The sequence below is a fragment of the Rissa tridactyla genome, chromosome 3, assembly GCF_028500815.1.
Source record: "Rissa tridactyla isolate bRisTri1 chromosome 3, bRisTri1.patW.cur.20221130, whole genome shotgun sequence".
In the NCBI taxonomy this organism is placed as follows: Eukaryota; Metazoa; Chordata; class Aves; order Charadriiformes; family Laridae; genus Rissa; species Rissa tridactyla.
In genome coordinates, this window is record NC_071468.1 from 76,090,107 (window position 1) to 76,113,338 (window position 23,232).

The 23,232-nt window shown below is 38.2% G+C and overlaps 1 protein-coding gene across 8 annotated transcripts in view; it reads left to right on the forward strand.

Annotated features, from left to right (window-relative positions):
* Window positions 1–23,232, forward strand: part of CDK19 (cyclin dependent kinase 19) — a 133,889-nt gene that overhangs the window by 75,020 nt on the left and 35,637 nt on the right. For 6 of the 8 annotated variants that reach the window (XM_054195490.1, XM_054195488.1, XM_054195489.1 and 3 more), the window contains 3 exons: window positions 4,022–4,087; window positions 18,578–18,635; window positions 20,089–20,220. In XM_054195490.1, the coding sequence (XP_054051465.1) occupies window positions 4,022–4,087; window positions 18,578–18,635; window positions 20,089–20,220 (256 nt within the window). The remainder of the gene's footprint in view (window positions 1–4,021; window positions 4,088–18,577; window positions 18,636–20,088; window positions 20,221–23,232) is intronic. The other 2 variants (XM_054195485.1, XM_054195487.1) reach the window with 1 other exon arrangement.

The window sequence follows — 23,232 nt, forward strand, 5'->3', positions numbered from 1 at the left end:
AATAAAATAATCAAAATAGTAATAAAAATGAAGGAAGGTGGTACTAAGACTTTAAACTTGCTTATTCTGCTATCTTAAATATTGAGCCCAAATCCCAAAACTTAGCATGATAATGTTCTATGTAGCTGGTGTTCTCAAATATAACTCATGTCTAAGAAAATAGTTCCGTAGACAATATTTTGCATTCCTGAAATTCCCCTTGGAATGGGGGATTTCAGCTACTCAAGCCATTTTGTCTTATGCTGTAATTGTTGCCAAAGAGTGGGTTTTTCACAAATGTGTCTTGTTCTACATTTTTCTTTAATCCATGAAGCATGCTTGTACATTTTTACTTTGATTTGCCTTTCATATAGTTACTTTTGATGTAACAGTTGTGGATGATGATTGTTAGAAGTATGAATTAAGTGCAAACTCCAGTAGTTTACATTTTAATGAGCTGATATTGACTTCTAATGCTATGAAAATTATTTTTGTGGCTGTTGAGCTGCAAGTATGATTAGCTGTTTGTCAGCTCAGCTGAAACTAAGTCTCTTTAATGGGATGTTAAAGTTGTTTTTACTTCTTGAAATTCAGGATGTGAATTTCAGTCCCAGCCCTAAACCTGATTGCTTAGCAAGTAAATATTAATTTGGATTCTTGATAGTTACAACCAAGAGAATTGCAGACCCATTAAGGTTTTCGGTGATGTGTGTGTGCTTGAAATTCTGGTTATCTGGATAGTGTAACAATTTTGCAGTAGCTTCTTTCTAATTTAACTGTTGGTAAATACATATGGCTGACTGCTGCTGTTTGTAGGATGCAAGATTTACTTGGAAGCTTATTTCTCTCTGTGTGTGTCCTTGCTCTGGTGGGCAGCTACTGTTCTTTGGTGCCAGCTTCTGTAGTGGGATGGGAAGGGCTTGCAGTAGCAGTGAACCTTTTAGGGGCCCTAAAAATCTTCTTTTCTATGCAACATAAAAATATCTGACTGTATATTGCAAGTGATGTGTTAAGTTTGAAAAAATGTTAAACAAATGGAGCTGTTTTCTATTTTTTCTCATTTGCAAGCTATTTCTCCTCCTGCGATGTGGAAGTTTTGATGCTTATTTTATCCCTCTGTACAGGGATATATATGCCTTTATAACCTGTAGTTTACTGAAGTGCCGATCCCCACAGTTATGCTCACTTATGACTTTTCTTTTTGCTTCACTGGAAAAATACTAGATTCTAATCTCTCTCTCTGGGGTAGTGTACGTGGGAACACTCAGGAAAGTCTTCATTAACTGTTGAAATAGATTAAATAAATTGTGTTAGACTTCTTTGTGGCTATTCTGAGTGGTCTGAAAACTGACTCGTGCTCAATTCAGCTGTGCCAGTGCAAGGTGATGCTGTCTCAGACTGCTACACCCTCTGCTGCACCAGAGGCGATGCTGGGTACCACGCAGTCAGTGATGCAAGTGTGCTTCTCCGCTACGGCTGTCCCAGCCCTCAGTCCCGGTACTAATTTTTGCCTTGACAAAGGTATATTTATTCCTGTTGAGGTGCTAAAGTGGGCTGGAGGGTCGTGGCGGAGGAGCCTGTTCACTGCAACCGTCTGCTGTCTGGGTGATTATCTCCAGTGGAGACGCAGCATGGACTGCTAAAGGCAGTAACGTTTGAAACTGTACAGCTGTTTTCCTCCTGTACACACGAGTTGGAACCTTTCTTCGGTATTTAGGTAGTTTAAATTAATTTAGTTGAAAAACTTAAACTGAATTGGAGGGTATGGCTACATGAACAAGTTACAGCAAGGCAGTCGAGGGTGTGGATTTACTCTGCATTAGTTGCTGTGTAGTAACTGCTCACCTGCGTGTTTTTATCCTGCAGAAAATGCATAGTCCTTTGATATCTCACTCCTTAATGAGACTGAGATAAAATTGCCTAACACACCATCGTTAAAACTGGACAGCTACTGTGTTAATTTCCAAGTGCCTTACATTTTCTGAGGATGATTTCATTAAAATGCTGATAACTAAAATATCGATATAATAATGACTGTATGGTATTTTATTTTTTTTCTGACTGGTACGCATGTGTTGAGCTTGTAGAACAATTCAGCCTTTTGGGTACAGTGCAAGTCTTTAGTATGCTAGAACCACTTCAGTCTTACAAAAAATTGTGTTCAGAATTGGAGGTGTGCATCAGTATCCCTTTTTATCTTGTTAATATTGGATTTCAAGTTGTCAAATGAGTTGATAGCTTTTGGATTTTTAATAGTAGGGACATTGCAGCCATTAAATCTGTATTAAAGTTGTTATTGCCTCTACTGAAGCTTCCCTAGACTTTCACCCTGGTCCTAAGTTTCTAACGTGACTGTTTTCAAAGAGGGTGTTGCAACCATAGAGAAGAATTACAGCTGGTGAGCGTAGCATATACAAAACATGGGACAGAGTAACAGAGTGGAAAGTACTCTGGTATGTTCTGAAAGTTAGGGGTTTTCTCAAAGGTATTTCCTTGCACAGAAGGCTTTTCAAAAGTCATAATCTGGCTTTGAGGAATAGGAGTTGAGCACCTAGCCTATTTATGCAGTTTGAAAAAAGAAAATAAAAATTCCCACGGGGAGTTTATTTGTATTTTAAGCACTTGATGTTTTGTGAGAATGTCCAAGGACTTGTTGGCAACATCAACGGTGAGGTAAATCATAAGCCTCAAGCACTGAAAACATAGATGTTTTTCTTAGTAAATTGGGGCAAATATGCTATAGCAAGGACAATCATGTCTTTCTTTGAAAGTGTACTATGTGTCTGGAGTTGTTCAATTTAAAAAAAAAATACAAAAAAATTAGGACAGCTTGACCTGCCACACTTTAACATGCTCATGTTTTTGGCATGAATCACAGAATGTTTCTCAGAAATTGGCGGCATCTCACAGCCACTGCATGCCTATGCAGGTTGTTTTTCATTTTTAAAAAGGGCATAATTGTTGAATGGAAAAATATTATAATTAGTTCTGAACTATTTCAGATTTTGTTTTCGGCACGTAGAGCCTTCTTTACAACTCTTCTTCTCTGTTTTCTTGCTTGATGCAAATCTTTCATTTGCTTCCAACTTCCTGCTCCTCTGCCCACGTTCCCATATCTGTTGATCTGCCTTTTGCCACCTCTTTAACATTACTCATATAACCTTGACTCAGCTTTGACTTTCCTGAAATACTCCTCTTTCTTCATCTTCACAACCTTAATTATTGCTCCTCCCTTTGGCCTTCACAACTTTGAGTTTTGCACTGCCTGGTATAGGTAGAACTATGTTTCATATCTTGACCGACACAGGGGCTCGCTCATTCCAGATCGAGTGACCCTCCTTTATTTTAGTGTCTCATTAAAAGTACCATACGTTTAAAAAACTTCATAGACTCAGTAAAACTTAAGGGCCTGTAGAGTCTGAAGTTGGCAACAGTCCCTGCTGTGGTGGTTCTGCCTCAGAAAAATGATTTTGAGACCGGCTTTCTTAAGGCTTTTGCCTCCCAAAATAGCCTTTCTGTGTACCACATCTTATAGAATCATAGAATGGTTTGAGTTAGAAGGGACCTTACAGATCATCTAGTTCCGACCTCCCTGCCGTGGGCAGGGATCTTCTTTCCCTATGCCTTCTAGCTTTTAACTTTCATTAGTAATTTAAGAATGAATAGTGTGATCATGGTCGTGTATTTTTAAGCTATTACAGTCTATAGTTCTCACATGTCTTAGTTTATATATACTTATTGTAAAGCATTTGGAGACTATTGACAAAATCCTTTATGAAATAAAAAGAGGGGTTTTATCTATTTTGGGTTTGGCAGGCGCTTTTTTTTGTGGTTTGTTGTTTTGTTTTGTTTTTTTTAACAGCAGATAAGTTTTTGTCTTTACCCTTTAAAATAAAAAAAAAAAACAACCAAAAAATTTAACTTTCTAGAAATGTTTATGTTATGTATATTATTGGAAGTATATGTATTACAGACTATGGGTTTTTTGGAGGTGTCAAGCTGATCCCATATCATGTTTAATTAACTTGCCATTATTTTGCAGGGCCAGTTTGTAAGTGTGTCTGAAAATCTTCACCCACAGACTTCAGTCCAGAATCTGCCTCGATTGGTGATTGATTGAAAAATCTTTTAATAGTTGGTGCTAAAAACTGTCTGCAAGGATTCCAGCTTAATAGCTAATTAGCTCTTCCACACGGTATTACAGCATGGTGGTACAGCAATATCAGCTCAGTGTGTAAGAGGGATCTTGGTGCTTACTATAGAACTATTATAAAAGCAAATAATTGCAGAGACCTGAACAAGTAAATAAATAAATAAATAATTGATAATGTGTTAGGTTAAATTTTTCTAAGATGACTTAATGGGGTTTTTTTTGGGGTTGTGCTGCGTATGTCATTTGGAAAGCGCCTAATTTTCAAAAGTGGTTAACGATCAGACTCCCACACATTGTCTTAAGTTGGCTACCTAAAATATTTAAGCACCACCTGTTTATAACCTGCCAAGAACTGCTTTTTGGTTTGCATTAATGAGGATAAGTAATGCTAATACCTAGTGTATTTGTTCATGAAAGCGTCTGTTAACATAATTGTCTCTTGATGCATTTTTAGCAGGTAATAAAATAAAAATGAAGATACTAGTAATACAGTAAAGAAACAAACTTTCAGAATCTGAAATGCCATGTTTGTAGCAGTACCTTACACTAAATAAATATATTTAATATTTTAATTTTCAATTTTCCCCCCAAAATTCTCGTACACTTCTGAAGAAGGGAAATGAAGAAATTACTTGCTCCTTGTCTAAATTTTTTCTGGCCTGGTTGCCTTCATTGCTTGTTCCAACATATTTTTTTTCTTCTGTTTGCATTCACAAATAAAGACAGTTGTAGGACAGAAGATTAATGTTTTACTAGCTACTGTGTTGCTTTTAACAAGGAATAATTTCTATGAACACTTCAAGTCACTATGTTGAATATGCTCAATACAAACACTCTTTATCTTACCTGGCTTATTTTAAATTTGAGGGCTGGAAAGCTGCCATAAATATTATGGAAGCCTTAATGGAATAATCATGAATTTGACATGTCATTGCCTTAATCTTGTGTTGACTTTGTAAACACAATAAGAAATTAGGGCAGGCGGATAAACTCATTATTAGTCTAGAGAGATTTCTGCTCTGCTACAGCTCAGTTATCATACACGTAGTCTCTAAACTGAGGAACCTCTTCATCTGAGACTTGCAGGTCAGAATATAAGCATGTTTTCTTTATGGAGATAACTTTATTGTGAGTGCAAGTGAGAATATGAACTCAGAACCCTTTAGCTGCTCTACGTGCCTGTGGGCACACTTTTACCAACGGTATCCTGCGGTAAATAAAAGATACCTTTATTCCTTCATGAAAAGGAGCAAGTTGCTTAGTGCTTACTACAAGATACCGCACGATAAGAGTGTGCCCATGGCAGTCACCCGCATGTTAGCAGAGGTGCTGACAACTCACACTTTTACTGAGCCTAATTAATTTGTTCATCTAGCTGCATGAATTTCTAAGGCTACTCCAAACGTGTTACTCTGCACGTGAAAATGCCTGTAGAAAATACTAAGAATGTAACCGTGACTATTTAACGGATGTATGTATAAAACACTTTTTAAGTGGGATCTCACACCTCATTTATGCTGTTGAGAAGCACTAAGCTGTTTGGTTATTCAAAGCAAATGTATGAGGGGTCCAGGCATTTCCCGCCAGCACCAAAGTGCTGTGTGAGCTCTTTGTGGCCAGGGTTTTTAGGTTCAAGAATGCCTAAGCTCTTGCGAAATTTCTATCCTCAAACACTGTTTTGTTGCTAGTAAGAGATTCATAGATGGAAAGGAGGGAGCAGCATTCACAGCTCTAAAGTGATAGCGTTGTGGAGCTATGAATCTTCCTTAGTTGTGTCCGCCATACTATGTCTTGGTATCTGCAGAATCTTTATTTTGAAATTTTGGAGGTGCTGGTTTAAAATGAATGGCTGCAAAGTATTCTGCAGAAAGAAAGACTCTTCTGGATAAGGAAGTGATGTTTTTCTCCGTGAAAACCTGGAAAACCCTAGAAGCAGTTATGGGTAGGGAAAAATACTTCTCATGCCTAAGACAGCAGGGTACATTACAGTACTTACAGCCTTTCCTTCCAGCTTGTCTTGGGCTGTGACTGGTGATACTAAAACACAAATTACAAATGTCATTCTACAAAGTTAAACAGTTTTATGTAAAAAACAAACAAACAAAAAAAAAACAAAACCAAAAAAAAAACAAAACCAAAAAAGGTAATTATTGAAACTCAATATTTATCAAGCTGTGTAAATACTGTGGTATCTGAGAAACGCAAATATTTCTCTTTTCCAAGACAAGAAAACTTATCTTGGACTGTACATACAGCAGTTAAGTAACTGGGATAAATGCTTGAGACTCTTAAAAGATAATTTGTGGTCTCCATAACTTTTTAATTGGTGTATTAAATCTTAACTTTAAGTAGTTTTTCTTTTCTTGAACCAAGTTCAGGTTTTCAGTCTCTGTGTTCTGAGACATTTTTTGCTCTGTTGCTCATATCCCTTTCCCAGCCTCCACCAGCTATGCCTGTGGCTGCAGACAGTTTCCTTGGTCTCTGTCCCTTGCTCCTGGTGTTTTATAGGTCGGTCTTTTCTTGAAAGAACCCCTCTGGTTACTGTTCTCCGAGTTCTCTCCCTCCCTGACATCACCCCCCCCAAGCCCTGTCTGTGCAGTTGCTGTTTCTTCCCTACATGAAGTGCGCTGCCCTGCGTTCGCTCCTCTGTCCTCTTGCTGTACTGCCCTCTCCAGATCTCCAAAGCACCAGCCGTTTGTTCAGTACTTTACCCATTCTGCCCTTTGTGCATGAGAAGGGTTGCATGAATTAACAATAAAATACTTGAATTGTGTTGTTGTGTAGGTAGTGGTCACTCGCGTTTGGAGTAGCAGTATTCTAGATCTATAACTTTCAGTTGTTTGTGGTTGTTAACGAAAGTATGTTCTGGATTGAAATGGTTTATGCTTGTTCCTACCTGGCCTGTTAGAAAATTATTTTAAATTGGTGGAAAATCAGCTTAAGAACATTTAATTTATCTGAAGAATTGTCTTGGTGAGAAGGTTTCAAATTGTTTTGAGAAGCTGGTAATTCTGAATTACTGTTGATTTAAGCATTAGGCCTTCAATTCTTCAGTCAGATCTAGACCATGTAGACCTTTATTGTCAGACTGGGCTTGTGCTGTATTGAAAATTGGTGCTTGTCCTACAGAAGGAATACCATAAAAATTTGAATGCCAGCTGAACATTAGGCTCCTTTCCATAGCGTTTACTTATAAAATGAGCAGAAAGGGAATGCAGTATTCTTCTAAATTTTACAGAGACTATGTACATTAAAATTACTTTGTATTGAGAAACATTATAGTCATCATTAATGTAAACACACGCAGGGGTGCTACTTAGTATCTCTTAGTCTCATTTGTGTGAGGGAGTATCCAAAACCAGCAGGTAATGAATAAATCTCTTTCAGGCTTCAGAAAGCAGGTAGAAATATTGTAACTTATGAATCTATCACTAAACATGTCCATTGTTACCTCTGCCTGACTTCTTAGGCTATTTTCATGTAGAGCAAAAAGGCTTAAGAGGATCATCATATCGTGTTGATCTTTTGCAAACTTTATGATACTGAAGTCTGACACTGAATATTGGTATGGCAGTGTATCAAACGATGTTTCGCTGTGTCTCCTGTTAGGTTCACGGCCTCATAAACATCTCATTACTGATTTTTGATGCAAAGGAATGGTTGGAACCCTGGCCAGGACAGAGCAGCTTGAGCACAAGAGCGGGCTGTGGCAGAGCACACCGGCTACCCGGGAGCCCTGCTTTAAGGGGCACAGTTGTGCATCTTGAGATGGATGATGTGGGCATTCTGCTCTCCAGGTTAATGTTGTGAAACAGTTGCGCTTCTGAATAACAGTGGAAATGGGATCCAGCATTTGTTACCACAGTTGTAGCACGCCCCAGGGAGACCCACTTACTGGTTACTTTTAAAACTCCATAGCTGCTCGTTCAGATGGAGACACCTTGGAACAACCCCCAAGGGGAAACTAAGAGAATCAGTTTTCTCCAACTTTATGATACAAAACTGGGTTTGAAATACAACTGTTGCTAAAGAACCTGACCATTGGTGTTCAGCTTCTTAAAAATCAGAGCCTGAATGGACCTGAGGATCCCCCAAAAGTCTGGAAGCTGAGGAGTGAGGAAGTATCTTCAGCGTGAACTGACTGAGAGATGGAGAGAGATTTTTATCTGGGGCGTGGGGTGGACAGAGTAATAGTGATAAGCCAGGGAAAGAGTTTCTGTTAGGATGGATTTTAAAGGGTATGTTTTGCTTAACTTTCTTTGTAATGAAACTGTCAGCTGAGCAGTGGTACTCTGTGCATCCACTCACTTTGCGGTCCATAGTTGCTTTTGCCCACTGCAAGCCATGTGAGGTTGTGCTGCCTCAACTGATACATCAGTAAGTCGTCTAGAACGTGGTGACTGGATGGTGAGTCTGAGACCTTATGGTCCACTGGATGTTAAATCCCGATTAGTATTGGTGTAGGCGTCAAGGCTTGTATTAGGGTGATAAAATTTCCTCCTGAAGCCTCACCACTGGTCTGCTGGACAAATCATGGTGAGAACAGGACATGTAACTTATCCCTGCATATATTGGAAGCCAACAACTTGCTTCAAGAAGATGCTCTGAGAAGGATTATAGAAAGATTGGGGTTATGTTGTAAATTATTTCCACACAAAAGAGGAGTTGATGCTGTAGTATAACAGACACTTAAACTGGTCACATAAAGATTAGATTTTCTAGTCTTTAGGCTCAGCATGAAAGAAGCAGGGAGCAGAGATGGGTCCTCATATTTTTTTCCCTTGAGATTATAAGCATAGGAAAAGAGCATGTATATGAAAAGTGGATAAATAGTGTCGCTTAATGCTGCAAGATAATGTATGTAATAAACTGACAGGAGCTAATTAAACAATATGAAATGTTACTAGATATAAACCTTTGATTGTTAAAATCCCATAAAGCTTAATGTATTTATTGCTTTTCTAAATCGTACCAAAAGCTTCTACCCTAAAATAATAATGAAAGAAATGTATTGCATAGTTCTGAGTCCTTTAAGCTATATTCCCGTGCCCAGACCCCTGTCCTCTGGGGTCAGACAAAAAGGGACTCTTAAGACCCACTCAACATGGAAGTAACCTCTGTAGGTAACCATGCTATTTTTTTCTTATTCTTTTCCTCCTTTGAAATTTCCATTAAAGGACTTTTATTATTTCAGCCTAATTCAGTCAATCTAAGCTATCCAAGCAGAAGCTGGGTTTGTAATGAAAATGGGTTACACTTATAACTATTCATTTGGTACTATATTATTTATTGCAGTCAGAAAAGCTTTGTTAATTCTCTGACTCTAGCAGACTCTCTGGGGAATGGAGGTATTGGAGTTTTACTGCCAAAGATACTTTGTGAAAGGCAATTAACAAAATGTTTTATGGCAGTGTCAGCAGTCTCACTTTCAGTCGTTGGTCCTGTGATTGGATAGAGGCTTCATCCTCCTGCCTTAATAACCCTACTAAACTGGGAGGAGTAGTCAGAATATCGTATAAAACAAATGCAAGGATTTGGCGATGGTGAAATTTAGTGCTGCAACTGAAAGAATTACCAGATAGAGCAATTATGGTATCTAATTTTCATGCTGCTCTAACAGAAACAAAGTAATGCAAATAAGCAAAGAGTTCCAACAGCAGGAACACGTGAGAATCTCATCATCTCATTTCCCCCTCCTCTCGTAGCCTTTCTCATGTAAGTGTTCTGTCAGATGTGCTGTCTCTTAGCTTTTGCCTTTTAAAAAGGTGAAGAAAGTGATAGTGTTTGTAATGTTTCACACGTGCAAATATCTTCTCAGTTTACTTGCCTTTGGGTAGTTATTCTGATTAAAGATCATGTGTGAAGAATATCTAATAAGGACTTGAAGGCAGAGATGCATAGATTTGGCTTGACTTGCAGTATCTTGGGGCATTCAGGATGTGTCTTGAAGCCCCAACAGAGGGAGAGTTTGACTGTGCTTTTATGGAGTGAAATTTATTTCTCCATTTCCTCTTTGTGATATATTAAAAAGTAGAAAAAACTTCCAAATTATTTCGGAGGTGAGTCTGTCTTCTGTTCCCATGCATGATGGGCTGCACATCTGCACTGCTCAAAAAAGGGGTAGCAGAGGTTGAGCAATCTGCCTTGTCCTGTGCTCTGCTTGGTGCTCCCAAAGAGCCCAGACGAGGTCTAAAGACAAGGCCCTAGATGATTGCTGAGTAGCTTCATGGAATTTTGCTGGAGTGTGCACTGTAATGTGTTGAAAATCCCAGGGACAATGCGAATTCAGTGTATTAGTTAAACATTTGTTTTGTGACATTTTATTTTGCACTGGTAATTTAAGATCATATTTTTCTCTTTGTTTCCATCTTCCCCCTTCTTTGTCCTTCTCAAGGTTGCATGTAACATTTTAAGTTCAAATATGCTATTGCAGCACTAGCACCAGCAGAATGCTTTGGATAATGTTGCATAGCAACACAAAATTTAATTTCTGTCAAACGTTTTGGCATTCTCCTAATGTGAGGATTTTTTCATTCTTTTCTTTTTCACTTGAACTGCATTGTCATTGATGGGGGTTGAAACCACTGGTACACTAGTACATTGTGAAGATTGTTATAATAGAAGCAATGCCCGACATCCAAAGTTGTCTGGAGTTTTCATTTTTGTCTTGCAGTAATTTAATGCTCTGTCAGCCATAAGAAACTGAAAGAAATGTTGTGTGAAAGAAAGATTGTTTCATTTCTGAACTTTTATATAGCCCAGAATTATATTCTCCTCTTGTGATTACTCTTATTTCATATTCCCCTTGTGTTTGCAGTCCATTTTCCAGTGACATAACTGCAACTATATTATCCATTGATTAACCAGGGAATAGAGTTCGGTGGGTAGTCTTTTCCTCTTTCAGGAATGATCAAACACCTTGAGTTTATAAATTAAATATCTTTTCTAGCAATTGCCTAAGAAGCCATTGTTTCAAATTGATTTTGAAGCAGAGCATTCTTACAAGGAGCATGGATGTTTGGCCATTTCGGGGGAGTGCCTGGGTAGGGCTGAGGGGAGTGAATTTAAAGAATTAATGTCAGTTGAGGTATACGCTTAATTACCTCTCAGGAGAAGAGCCAACCTGTGAAAAATGAAGTAAAACAGAGAAATGAATACTTTACCTGACCACTGATTTCATTATCATAAGGGTAGTTATATATGAGAGTAACTGAAGGCATGGCAACTTGAATTGACTGTACTGTTTAGTTTGTCTGTATGTGATTCTATGATTTGATTAAAATGAAGGGGGGGGTTGAGGAAGTTTGTTCTTTCCCATGGTAAAATACATTTGTAGTGAATGTATTCCAGAGTCTGGACTTCTAGTCTGACTCTGTCATCTCAAATATGTGTTTTCGGTGTTACATTGAGGTGTGTAACTGTTCAGCCAAAGGTGCAATAGGATTATAACAGGGTGACAGAGCGAGCTTTGCGCGTGTCAGCTTTACTGCCACCGCACTCAGCAGTGTGCAGCATTTTCAGCGTGGACTTTAACTGCCTAATGAGAGGTTGTAGAGAAGATGAAGACATTTTAAGAGGTATGCAGAGAAAGGGGCACAGGCACACATTTCCTCAAGAGGCGTTTTGATTAGGTGATGGGAAACAATTTTTTTGTCATGAGAGTTGTCAGACAGTGCAAGGCGTTGTCCACCAGAAAGGCTGAGGAACTGCCATCCTTGGAGAACCGCAGCTCCCAAAGTTACAGCACTCAGCAACCTGATGCAGCTTCAAAGTCAGTTCTGTTTTTGAAGTTGGCACTGTTTTGAGCAGGGTGGTGACCTCCCTGTTTTGAGCACCAGATGACCTCCAGAGGTCCCATTCAGCCCAAAGCATTGTATGATTTTTCCACTGATTCTCCAAAGAGTATCCAGAGTCATGGGCTGGTTTAAATCAGTTTGTAATGTAGCCTGCGTAGTCACATCTTTGCTGTTGTTGTAGGCTAGATAATCTTAAGTTTACTTCAGGGACTTTTTTTTTATCTTCTTTTTAATATGTGCAGATGTATGGTTGCACTGTAGGCATACTTCTAGTATTTCTGCTTTCTTTTGCTTTCTGTGCATAGAGGAGTTTTATAAGAATATAGAAACATGAAAAGATTTCTTTGATAACTAGCTTCGGTATGAAAACAGTACATTTCCCCTCTCAACATCTAATGGACACAGGCAAAGAATGTGTTTAACCAAAGTCTTTAAAAAGGCATTCCAAAGAAATATTTCAGATATCTTCTGTACAGTTTGTTCTTACTTCTAGCTACTTAACATCAGTTCCAGAGCTTAGAGGTAAATTCCATGCTTCTGGTTGCCATTAGAATTTCTGATATCTGGAATTAATGATTCTTTTGACCATATGAGTTCATCAGCTATGAAATACGTAAGTCTCTAACATAATCTGACACCATGGTTTATGATGGAATATCCACTTTCTATCTCTCAGAATTATACAAAAGATTTTTTGCCTCTCAGTCGCACACGCTTCCATGTCTTTATTAATTCTGTATATGTTTCATTTAAAAATTATTTTTAAAAGAAGCAGGAGTGGAGATAAAAATAATTGTTACCATGTGTGTATTATTATCATATTAATAAATATGTTTATATGCATTAAATTTAGTTTCCTACATGCTGTTAATACATTTGAAAATGTTTTTGTTGTCACCGATGTTCCTCTGATGATAATCAAGTACATTTTCAGTTTTAAAGATAACAATCTGGTGACACTTAGCTGTATAATTTTATGTGTCTGCATTTTTTTGTATTTTCATTTTTTATTGCAAAAGGTTTTGGACTGGTTATTTTTCTTAGATTTAGCTATAAAAGCCTTCTGTGGTACGCTTTACTTATTGTGTTGCCATATATTTGCTTCATGTGTCTGCCTCTATTTGTGTTTTTTTTCCTCCTTTCTAGATTTAAACAAGTTTTTATTTCATTTGAATGACATACTATTTCAAAGCATTTTGCATTCCTTGTGATTTACTGCCTTTTAAGATTGTGGTCTGTAGTAATCAGCTTTGGTTTTGGCCTTGTTCAATTTGATAGTATCTGTAGAAACTTTATTGATTTGAATTAAATGATAAATACATTGATGAGATTTGTTAATGATATTGCTTTGCAACGTCAATCATTTTAACAGAGTAGAGAAATAGTAGAAGAAAATTGTATGGATTTACAAACCTAGGCAAAAAATATGAGATAGGTCTTTTTTGTAAAGCTAAGGATAACAGCTGAAAAATAAAACCAAGTTGAAAGTGATGGTGTGTAATCAGAGCAGTGGCTCTTATTAGAGTTCACAGTATGTAAGGCTTGTAAAAAGAAACAGATGTGAAGATATTTTACTCTATATGGTATACTTTTGTCTAGTGCTCAGTATCAGAAAAACAGTGACCAAACAGCTTTCTAAAAAAGGAGAGGGAAGCGATGATAACAAATTTTCTATACAGTTTTCAATATATGGAGGTAATGTGAATGGAAGTGATAGTGATTTGGAGGTTTGCAGTGCATAATAAAATCTTTTTAGAACCATTTCTTTTTTAAATCCTACTTTAATTAGATCAATGGTTATCAAAAGTGTTAGACCAATACACTGGCACGCTGGTACTGAAAACGATGTCTGGGTTTGAATAGCATTGACTTAAGGCAGGAAAGTGCCTACGTTTCCTTGTGGATGAGAAGAGCAAAAGCTTTGTTTGCAAATTTCTGTGAAGCATCTGCAGCTCCCTTGTAATCTTGAACTTAAAGGCTCAGTGATCTTTTGGGCAGTGCCCGCGGAGTGGAACACACTCATCTCATTTAGGACCTTTGTCTTTTGTTAAAGCAGTGTGCTAAAAGCTGAGACGAAATCACCGCTACTCTTGGTTTTGGCTTGTGAATTGAAAGCGCATCTATGTATCAACACTATGCTGTTTACAATTGCTTTTTTTTTTTTTAAATAATTGAGGCTTGAAAAGACTTTGTTGCAAGCCAGTTTCTTTAATTGTGGAGAGAGCTTTTATCTGAAAGACTTGCAATATCTTTTACAATAGAAGCCTCTTAATTTCAGATTATTCTTTGTTCAGTGATACATTCCAAAAGGGAAACACATTTGTTTGGATATAAACAATAAAGAATGGTGTATGGAAAGTGGTATGTCCCTATGGACGTTTTCTCACAGGAATGTAATTCTGCACCAAATCTCTTAAGAATTGTGTCACCACTGTACTTGAGGAGATAACAACAATAACCATTAAAAATAAAGTATTGCCATCTATTGTTAGGCTGTTGTTCCTGTTTTGGCCTGTTATGCTCTTTCAAAAACGTAGATGTTTTATTTTCCTTCAACCTTTATTCTAATCTACTGTCTAAATATTTAAGTAGGAAGCATATTGATTAAGATAACATGGATGTCCATATGAGTCTCGTTCATGATACTTCTATTATTTATGAAAACATACTTGTTAGCCTAGCAGGTTCATTTCTCTCCCACCAGGATCCCTTAATTGCTTTATTCCCACTCTCTCACTGATGTAGAAAAGTAAATACGTTATCCATGCTTATCTCTTGTAAAGAACCCATCAAATTATTGCCATCTACATCCCCTTTTGCAGATATTTCAGGTTTTTGCCCTAGTTGTTTGTTGCTGTTGACGTTGCTCTTTTTTTGTGAATATTCTTTAGACAGTCAAACCTCAACTACATTTCTCAACGGGGATTTCTCTGTTCATTTTTATAGTTGATCTTAAATGTGAGACTCCTAACTCTTACTGTTTCTGTTGTTTCTATAGCAACCAGATAGGTGGAGATGAAGCAGCATCGCTTTGCTTCCCAGCTGGTGTTTTGTGTTCTCAGCAAGGGGAGAGTTTGAGGAAAATAGAGAGGGGATTAATTGGGATGCATCTGGCTCAGAAGGGTAGTCCTTGTTAAGTTACTTTACCTTTTACCTAAGGAGTTAGTTAATAATTTTAAGCAGAGCTTCTCAAACTTTTGTGAATAAAATTCTGTCCTCTCAGGAAGAGACATGATTTACTCTAAGTATGTGTCAGGATTTGATCTCAGCTGCTTGGGCCTTCATGTTTTCTTCCACCTAAACCCCCTTTTTCTTCACCATGTGGGCAGCAGTAAGATTGTTTTCAGAAACTAGACTGGTGTTTATAACTTGCACGTAGCCTGAACATACATGAGGGTACAGGGCTTTTTAATTTCTCCAATTCCCACTTTTTAATCTGAATTTTGCAGCTGTCCAGTAACTATACAGTAACTGTGCAGTAACTAGCTGTCATACTAGACTGTAATTCTATAGTAGGCTATTAAGTGACTATCTCAGAGTAAAATGTTTTGATACTTAAATCCTACGTATCCAGAGATTAGATTAACATGTTCTCCCTTCTCCAGAAAGCAGAAGTTGTTTGCGTTCACTTTAGCAGTCCTCTCTCTTACCTCATGATGGAAATGCTCATTACCTACATTCCTGAGGATCTCCGATGCCATGTTAATACCTCTGAAATAACCCAAAGACTTTCCTCCATACCTGAGCACGTGAGGTTCTGTTACTCTGCCTTGGTGCTGTTTATTTAGCCAAGGCCCCGAGGAAGCCCCCCTGCTCCATAAGGGTTGGGTTGCTCTCAGCGTGGCTTGTGTATCATGAAGGCTCTGGGGAGGTGAGGAGTTTTACTTTACGGTGTTTAAGCCATTATTATACAAAACAACCACAAAACACATGACCTATGTTTTAAGCTCCTCTGAAGTTTTTGTTTTTATTAAATAAACATTCATGGGCACAGGAGCTGGATATTATTTGTCTCATCTCAGAAAGATGGGTCCTATCAGGTTAGAATTACTCTTCAACTGGTTTAGTGTACATACAGTTGAAAATGCTTTCTGAGCCAGAACAGCTCTGCTTAGCAAGAGGAACTAGGAAAGTTCTTATCTTTTTAGTAGCTGGTAACCAAGCAGTAATTTGCTCATGTGGGAAATAAGAAGCAAGTTCAGGTGTGTTCTCCTTCTGACTTAAGGAACAGGTTTGAGTGAAGACTTCTCACCCCACAGGAAGCTGCTGCAATGTGAGCTGTTCTTGAGGGAGTGGTCTGCAGGTCAGTAGGGATCCAGCAGGCATCAGGATGCCATCCGTGATATGCCTGTCATCTCCACATTGGCGGTGGTGCCTCAGGAGAAGCACTTGGTTTTTTGGAAATTAGGCTAAGTTTTTTCCTTTTTTTTTTTTTTCCACACTTTATTCCTTCTCTGTTTCTCCTCTCTCCCTGTAGTTGACCCTGCTTTGAGCAGGGGGGTTGTACTCCAGAGGTCCTTTCCAACCTGGACTATGCTGTGAATAGTTTGGTTTATGTCAGCAGATAAAATTGTGCTTTTTTTCTATGAAAAAAATTGCTGCTGGAAGAATCTTGTAATACTAAAGGGTAAAATATGAATCTTATGAGATGTTTTGTTTGGAGAATCCTGTTGTATCTACTTCGATTTTAAATTTTATCGTAGTACATCTTCTGGTGTTATGCAGTTTATCTCTCACAACATAATTCTTCTACAGAAAAAAACTAACCGAGAAATCGGTGTAGTAACGACACTTTTGTCAGCTCTGTTCATGTGACAAATAAATGCATTTTATAGTGCCTAAAATCCAATCCTGAATGTAAAGGTCTATTGAAGTGTTTTTGATTCATACTCAACTCTCAATCAAGGTTGCGAGGCAGGATTTTCGGTTAGAATTCTGACAAGGAAACTGGAATTTTGCTGTCTTGGTTGGGACAATTTTAGCTATGTGATTTCTAACAGGGGTAAAGTGTAGTGCGAACTCGCATGCTTCCCTTTTTTGCCTGATTTCTGAATATGAAGAATGGGATTGATCTGTTCTCCAGAATATTCAACTGAGGGTAATACATTAATGTGAAACCAGAGTTTGATCAGTTGCCTTGAAGTGTTGATTTCATTATTATTAAATACTAGCTAAAAGCAAGCACCATCTTTATCTTTCCTGGATCTGCTGGTGAGTGTTTACTCAAGATCAATTAAAATAGCTATTGCGTTCTCCAAGAAGGGAGTGCATATACCCTCTTGAAGGATTCAAAAAATACCTTGGGGAATAAGAAGTCAGGGATGTTGTTGAGAATTATCCTGAGATTAGAAAAGGAGGAGTAAAAGTTGCAATGGCATCTGGAGCAGGGTTGGAAAGAGAGGCTATGGCTGGAGCTAGGGAAAAAGCAATGTCTAGCGATGGGAGTGAGGTGGGAAGGGAGGACAGCTTCTTGGGGGAAAGGAGAAAGAATAGGTGAAGTAATGACTTTTTTTGTTGTTGTTGGTTGTTTTTCAAAAGAGCTAAGGATTTCCAATTCCAAAATTCCAATTTTAAGCCAAATTAGTTATCTTAGTTTGAGCGTCTCATTTCAGGTAAATAGTGGCAAGTGTTAGGAACTGAGAAATTAAGTGAGATTCTGATGTTGGCTTTCTGGACATCTCTTTCAGATTTTTGATCAAATCCTGCTCGAGCAGACCTCTTCAGGCATTAGGGATTTTAAATGTAATTATTGTTTGGATGAGGCTTCCAAAACTTCTGCTTTGAAACTTTGTTATGCATCTCTTCATTCAAATCACTTAATGTTTTCAATCTTGTTTACTTCTTTACAGCTGTTAACACAATAGGGGAAAAGCTTCCAAGGAATGACTATTGATGTCCGAGGGAACCTAGATCCTAATTGCAGAACAATTGCCATGATGTCATGTGCAGATTTTATATGGTGTTCACAAGCGGCTGGTTACGAACAACTGCAGATTGCATAAAATGCCTGTAAAGGTTTTGTTCTATGTGTAAAGCTGCTGTGACACTGTTGAAAGGTTGTGGATGTAGCTGTCTGTGTATACTGTTTTAAGCGAATTCTCGTAACATGAAATGAACTTACTTTGTGGAAAAAAAATGCTTTTGCCAATATGTTTTTCATTATTCATACACTAAAAGCAAGCACAACTATAAAATTGTAGTTATATATGATGATAACAAAAGCAACTCTCATCTATGCATTTGAATGCCAATATTTGGCATAATTTTCAAGAAGTTATACTAGCAAAAGTAGTTCTTGCCAGATTATTGATGTGTAGCGTAAATGTTCGCCTTGCCTTAAAATTTACCTGTAGGAGACAGTCTCGCGGATGAACGTGATCATTCTGGTAAAGATGGAAATGCAAATTTAATTAAAGATTGCATTTCTTACTGTGAAATGTCAAAGTACTTTGCTATCTTTCTGATCGTGAAATTGGTAACTAGGGATAAAACCTAAATGTCAGGAAAGCGTAAAGGTATGCTAATTCTATACTTCTAAGGGTAGTGTTATAGAAATGTTTTCATTATAAAATAAATGTACATATTTTTATTATTCTTGAAGATAATTATCAAGACTGGTCAACTAAATATTCTGCTTTTTGCTTTCCAGAAACCAGCAAACATTCTGGTAATGGGTGAAGGTCCTGAAAGAGGAAGAGTCAAAATAGGTAAATATTTTGAGACAAGTTCATTGCACAGCTAAGGAATTACTTAAAAAATTGCTTCTTCACTGTAAGATAGAAACAAATCTTCATTATTCTTTGAGTGCGTGTATGCACAACATCTAGTTCAATTTTAAATCTTATTCAGTGAGTTTATAAGTTTAAGTGATTCCAACCATATTATTAGACATTTATAAAGCTTGCCAAAGATATTTTGTGAGATAAAAGCATCTGTAAGAAACAAGAAAGTAATAAGCACATAGAACAACGTCCATGGCCAAGGTTCTTTTGACTTCTACTATGAGTAGTTAGTATAACATTGTTACTTATAAACTGTATTTGTTCCTAGTTATTTTTATATACATAATATCAATGCATGTGTTTGTAGAGGTCCAAAGGTTTGCTATGCAAAAGGTTATTTGGCATCAAGGTGGGAAACACCTGTAACTGTGATGGTCTTTATCCCAAATCTAATTACCTGTGCAGATCATAAGCCTTAGTCATGTGGATATAAACTTTTTTTTAATAAAGCCATGTGGCATTCATCAGGAAAGAAGTAATATACAGGAACCTCTTTTCTATCCGTTGACTTTTGTTGTGTTTGAAAATGTTCAGCTAGCTGTTTTTGATTCATATGCTTGTATTACTCTGGGTAACTGCAAGAAAATTATACTTGGTATTTCATAACTTTGGAAGCAGAAAGATTTAGGTGTGTTTGTGTAAAAGATAACTTTCAAACTTGGATTAAAATGTGTGGTTTTGAACATACACCCAAATTTTGTACTTTCCTATCTGGCATTTCTTAATTTTACGTACAAGGTTGTTTCTAGAGAGAGTTTTTGAGTTATACGAAATGAAGGCTTACATTTAAAATACACCTCTGCCGGAGTGTGCACTCCCTGATTTCAGTAATTCCCAGTTAAAAAGTCTTTCCTGATTCTGGAGTTCATTCCTCCAAATGAAGTAGGAAAAATACTTTTCATACTTGGAAAAACAATCTATACTGCAGTCGTTTTGGTTTTGCACTTTGGGTAAATATATAGCAGTCACAAAGGCTCACAGTTTTGTAAACATATTTAAAAATAAAAGAGAAAATGTACATTAGAGACCCACTACTATTGACTTTAGTTAACTAGGTTTCTGTTGCAGTTCTATTTAAATCAATAGGCATCTGTGTTATGTAAAGTTTTACAATACCATAATGAAAAGACTTATAAGTCAAATATCATCCTTCATAGTTTTATAAATGAAGTAAATGCAATTTAGCCTGAGATAAATTTGGCCCAGTATTGTTATGAGTAACTTGTTGCTTTCTTAGAAACTTTGATTTGTAAGTTTTAATGCTTTTGAGCTTTTGATATAATTGCTTTTTGGCAATACTATTAAATTCTCATTTGTTTTCATTAACATTTTAATGTTCTCTTTTTTTTTTTTTCTTTTCTTTCTTCTCCTCCCCTAGCTGATATGGGTTTTGCAAGATTGTTCAACTCACCTTTGAAGCCATTGGCAGACTTGGATCCAGTTGTGGTGACATTCTGGTATAGAGCCCCAGAGCTGTTACTTGGAGCCAGACATTACACAAAGGCCATTGGTAAGTTCTGTGTAAGAAGGAGGTTTACCTCTAAGTGTTGTGAAGGAGGGTGGCGTTATAGTAGATATGATGATCAACTGACCAGCTACTTTTGGATTTTTTTCCTGAAGTAGCAGCAGAATGGTGTATGATCCAATCCATACAAGATTAATCCAACTTGAAACTTTGAGGGCTGTGCTTTTATTTTTCAGTATGAGTTAAGGTTAATGTTAGACATTTAAAATATGTTGTTTGTTTTGTTTTTAAAAGAAGAATATTCTTTGCGTTGGTTTACATGGTTTTTTTGATATGGGCTCAGAAATCTTGTAATCTTGTAAACCTTCAAAAGGGAAAGAGCTATGATCGTTAAAGTGGCGTTCTCCTAGGGTGCTTCATGTCTTGATAAGGAGAGGGCAGTCTCCTGCACTGTGTACAATCTGCAAATCATTCACTCCTGATGACTTAGGAAGTTCCATGTTCAGGAAATGGTGGTGGCCAGGGTCTTGTCTTCATTCCCCCTTAGTAAATTCCATAAGCACAATCAGCCTTGGTGCCTAGCTGTTTCAAATAAAAACACTGAGATGCACAGGAGGTATCCTGTCTGCGTGATTAGGTTATATATTGAAGAGAACTGCAAAGGAAATGGCATCCCTCTGTTAAAGGGGTTAAATTGTTCCTATGTGTATAGACGGAGCTTTCTTGGCAGTTGTAGGCATTTTCCTGTTATAGACGTTTTCGGAGATGCTATGTAGGCCTTCATTCAGAAAGTTACAAAGCGTTGTGTTATACTAGCATCTCAGCTGAATGTTCATTTAGGTGGACCAACACTTTTAATTAAGTCTCACAGTCTGGCTTTTTCAAATAACTCCTGTTTATCAAAATATCATATACAGCAAAAGGTTTAAAAAATGAATAAACTGTCACCTGGCTTCTTTGATGTGGATTTGCGCTTTACGTTTCTTTATTGGTCTTCTCTCCCATTTGGAATCCTCCATTGGAGGAGGACCTGAGTTGGGCAAAACGCTGCTTTGCTTATTGATCTTGCTTTGAATGTGCAGAAACTGTTAAGGCCAAAAAGACTTGTACATAACTCTATGGAGGATATATACGTCCAGTCTTGCAGGAACATAACATGCATTTCTATCCTTGGACAAAGTTTGTCAGCATCAGAAAGCCAAAAAGTTGGTGTTTATATGCTAGTGTCCCTTTTCATCTGCTGAAATGGAAAAGCATAACTCTTCAGCTGGCGATGTCTACATTAGCAAGTAGTGTGGCACAACAGAACTGCATCTCTAAAGCAAAATGGTACTGAAAACCTAGCATCCACATTGTACGTGTTTTGGAGAAAGGGGAGTACTTCGGGCTTTCTCTGGCCTGGTCCAGTGCTCGTTAGTGGCTGATGCACACATTTTGATTTAATCTAATCCCAAAGGAACTCATTTTGTGTACTCTGAGAGAGCTCTGCAATGCAAGCTGAAGTGTCATAAGTATGGACAATCTGATCCGTTTCAAAAGCAAACTCCTTGTCCCAAGTAAAATACTAGTTGCAGATAGATTCGATCAGGTTGAAAGAGACCTCCTAAGGTCTCTTGTCCATCCTCCTGTTTAAAGCAGGGTCCTGGTCTGAATTCAGACCAGGCTGCTGAGGGATTTGTCCAGACAGGTCTGAAAACCACTTAGAACAAAGATTCCAAACTCTCTCTGAATGACCTGTTCCAGTCCCAAATCATCCTCATAATGAAATTTTTTTTCCTTATACCTAGTCAGAACTTCTTGTTTCAGTTTATGCCTGTAATGTGTCATTCTCCTGTTGTATACCCCTGTAAATAGCCTGGCTCCATCATCTCTGTCACCTCTACATAGGTACTGGGGGTGGCTGCTCATAGGTTCTTCTTCAATCTGAACAAGCTCGTGTCCCTCAGCCTCCTCTCCCAGAGCAGGTTCTCCAGCCTCTGACTATTCTGGTGACTCTCCACTGAACTTGCTCCAGGTTAGCAAAGTCTGTCTTGTATTCAGGTCCCCAGAGTGGCCCAAATGTGGTCCAACAAGTTCTAAGTAAAGGGGAGTAATCGCTTCTCTCAGTCTACTGGCTGTACTCCTGTTGATACAGGCAATGCATTCTATTGATGCTATTAGCCTTCATGACTACCAGACTGGCTCATGTTTCACCTGATGTCCACTGGAAACCCCACAACCTTTTTTGCAGAGATAGTCTCCAGCCAGTCAGTCCCCCACCTGAAGCATTTCAGGGGGTTAGTCTGTCATGGGTGCTGGAGTTTGTATTTGTCCTTGTTGAATTTAATGAATTTCCTGTGGCCCATTCCTCCTGCCCATCTAGTTCCCTCTGAATGTCAGCTCTACCCTCAAGCATATCAACCCTTTCCCCAGTTTTCCCTCATGCACAACCTGATGGGGGATGTTCCAGCTCCTCCTCCTTGGCATTGGTAAAAATACTAAGTTGGATAGGTCTCAGAGGCCTCTGTAGTACTTCACTTGTAATCAGCCTTCAGGTTAGAGTATAAACTGTTAACCACCGTCCTCAGACCCTGATGATCCAGCTAGTTTTTCCTGAAGCCCACGGTTCTGCTACTAGCTGTCGCTACTCCATGGTTTCATGGTTGTTACAGATAAGACTGACATTGATTATCACATCCCCAACCAGTTCCGCCTTATTCCTGAGTTACAGCTCTGAAAGATGACACATGTAGTGTCTGTATGAAGAAATTTACCCCAACATCCTCCAGAAACCTTTGCAAGGTCCCTGAGGTGACCCTGTTCATGTCTTGTTTATTCTCCATGATGCTACGGAGTCTGTTCACCTCCTCCCACAGCTCCTTTTGCTGGTGTCACAGTACCTCAACCAGAATGTCTCCCGCTGCGAGGCCAGTGTCACCCTGCAGCCAGAGTCCTGGGTAGCAGCATCCTCCCTTGAAGCTCTGTCTCAGTTTGAGGCCTCTGATTTCCCAGGGTATCTTCTCCCATGGGTACTGGGGATGGAGCCTTGTAGTGTCCCCCCCATGGTTGTGGCACAAT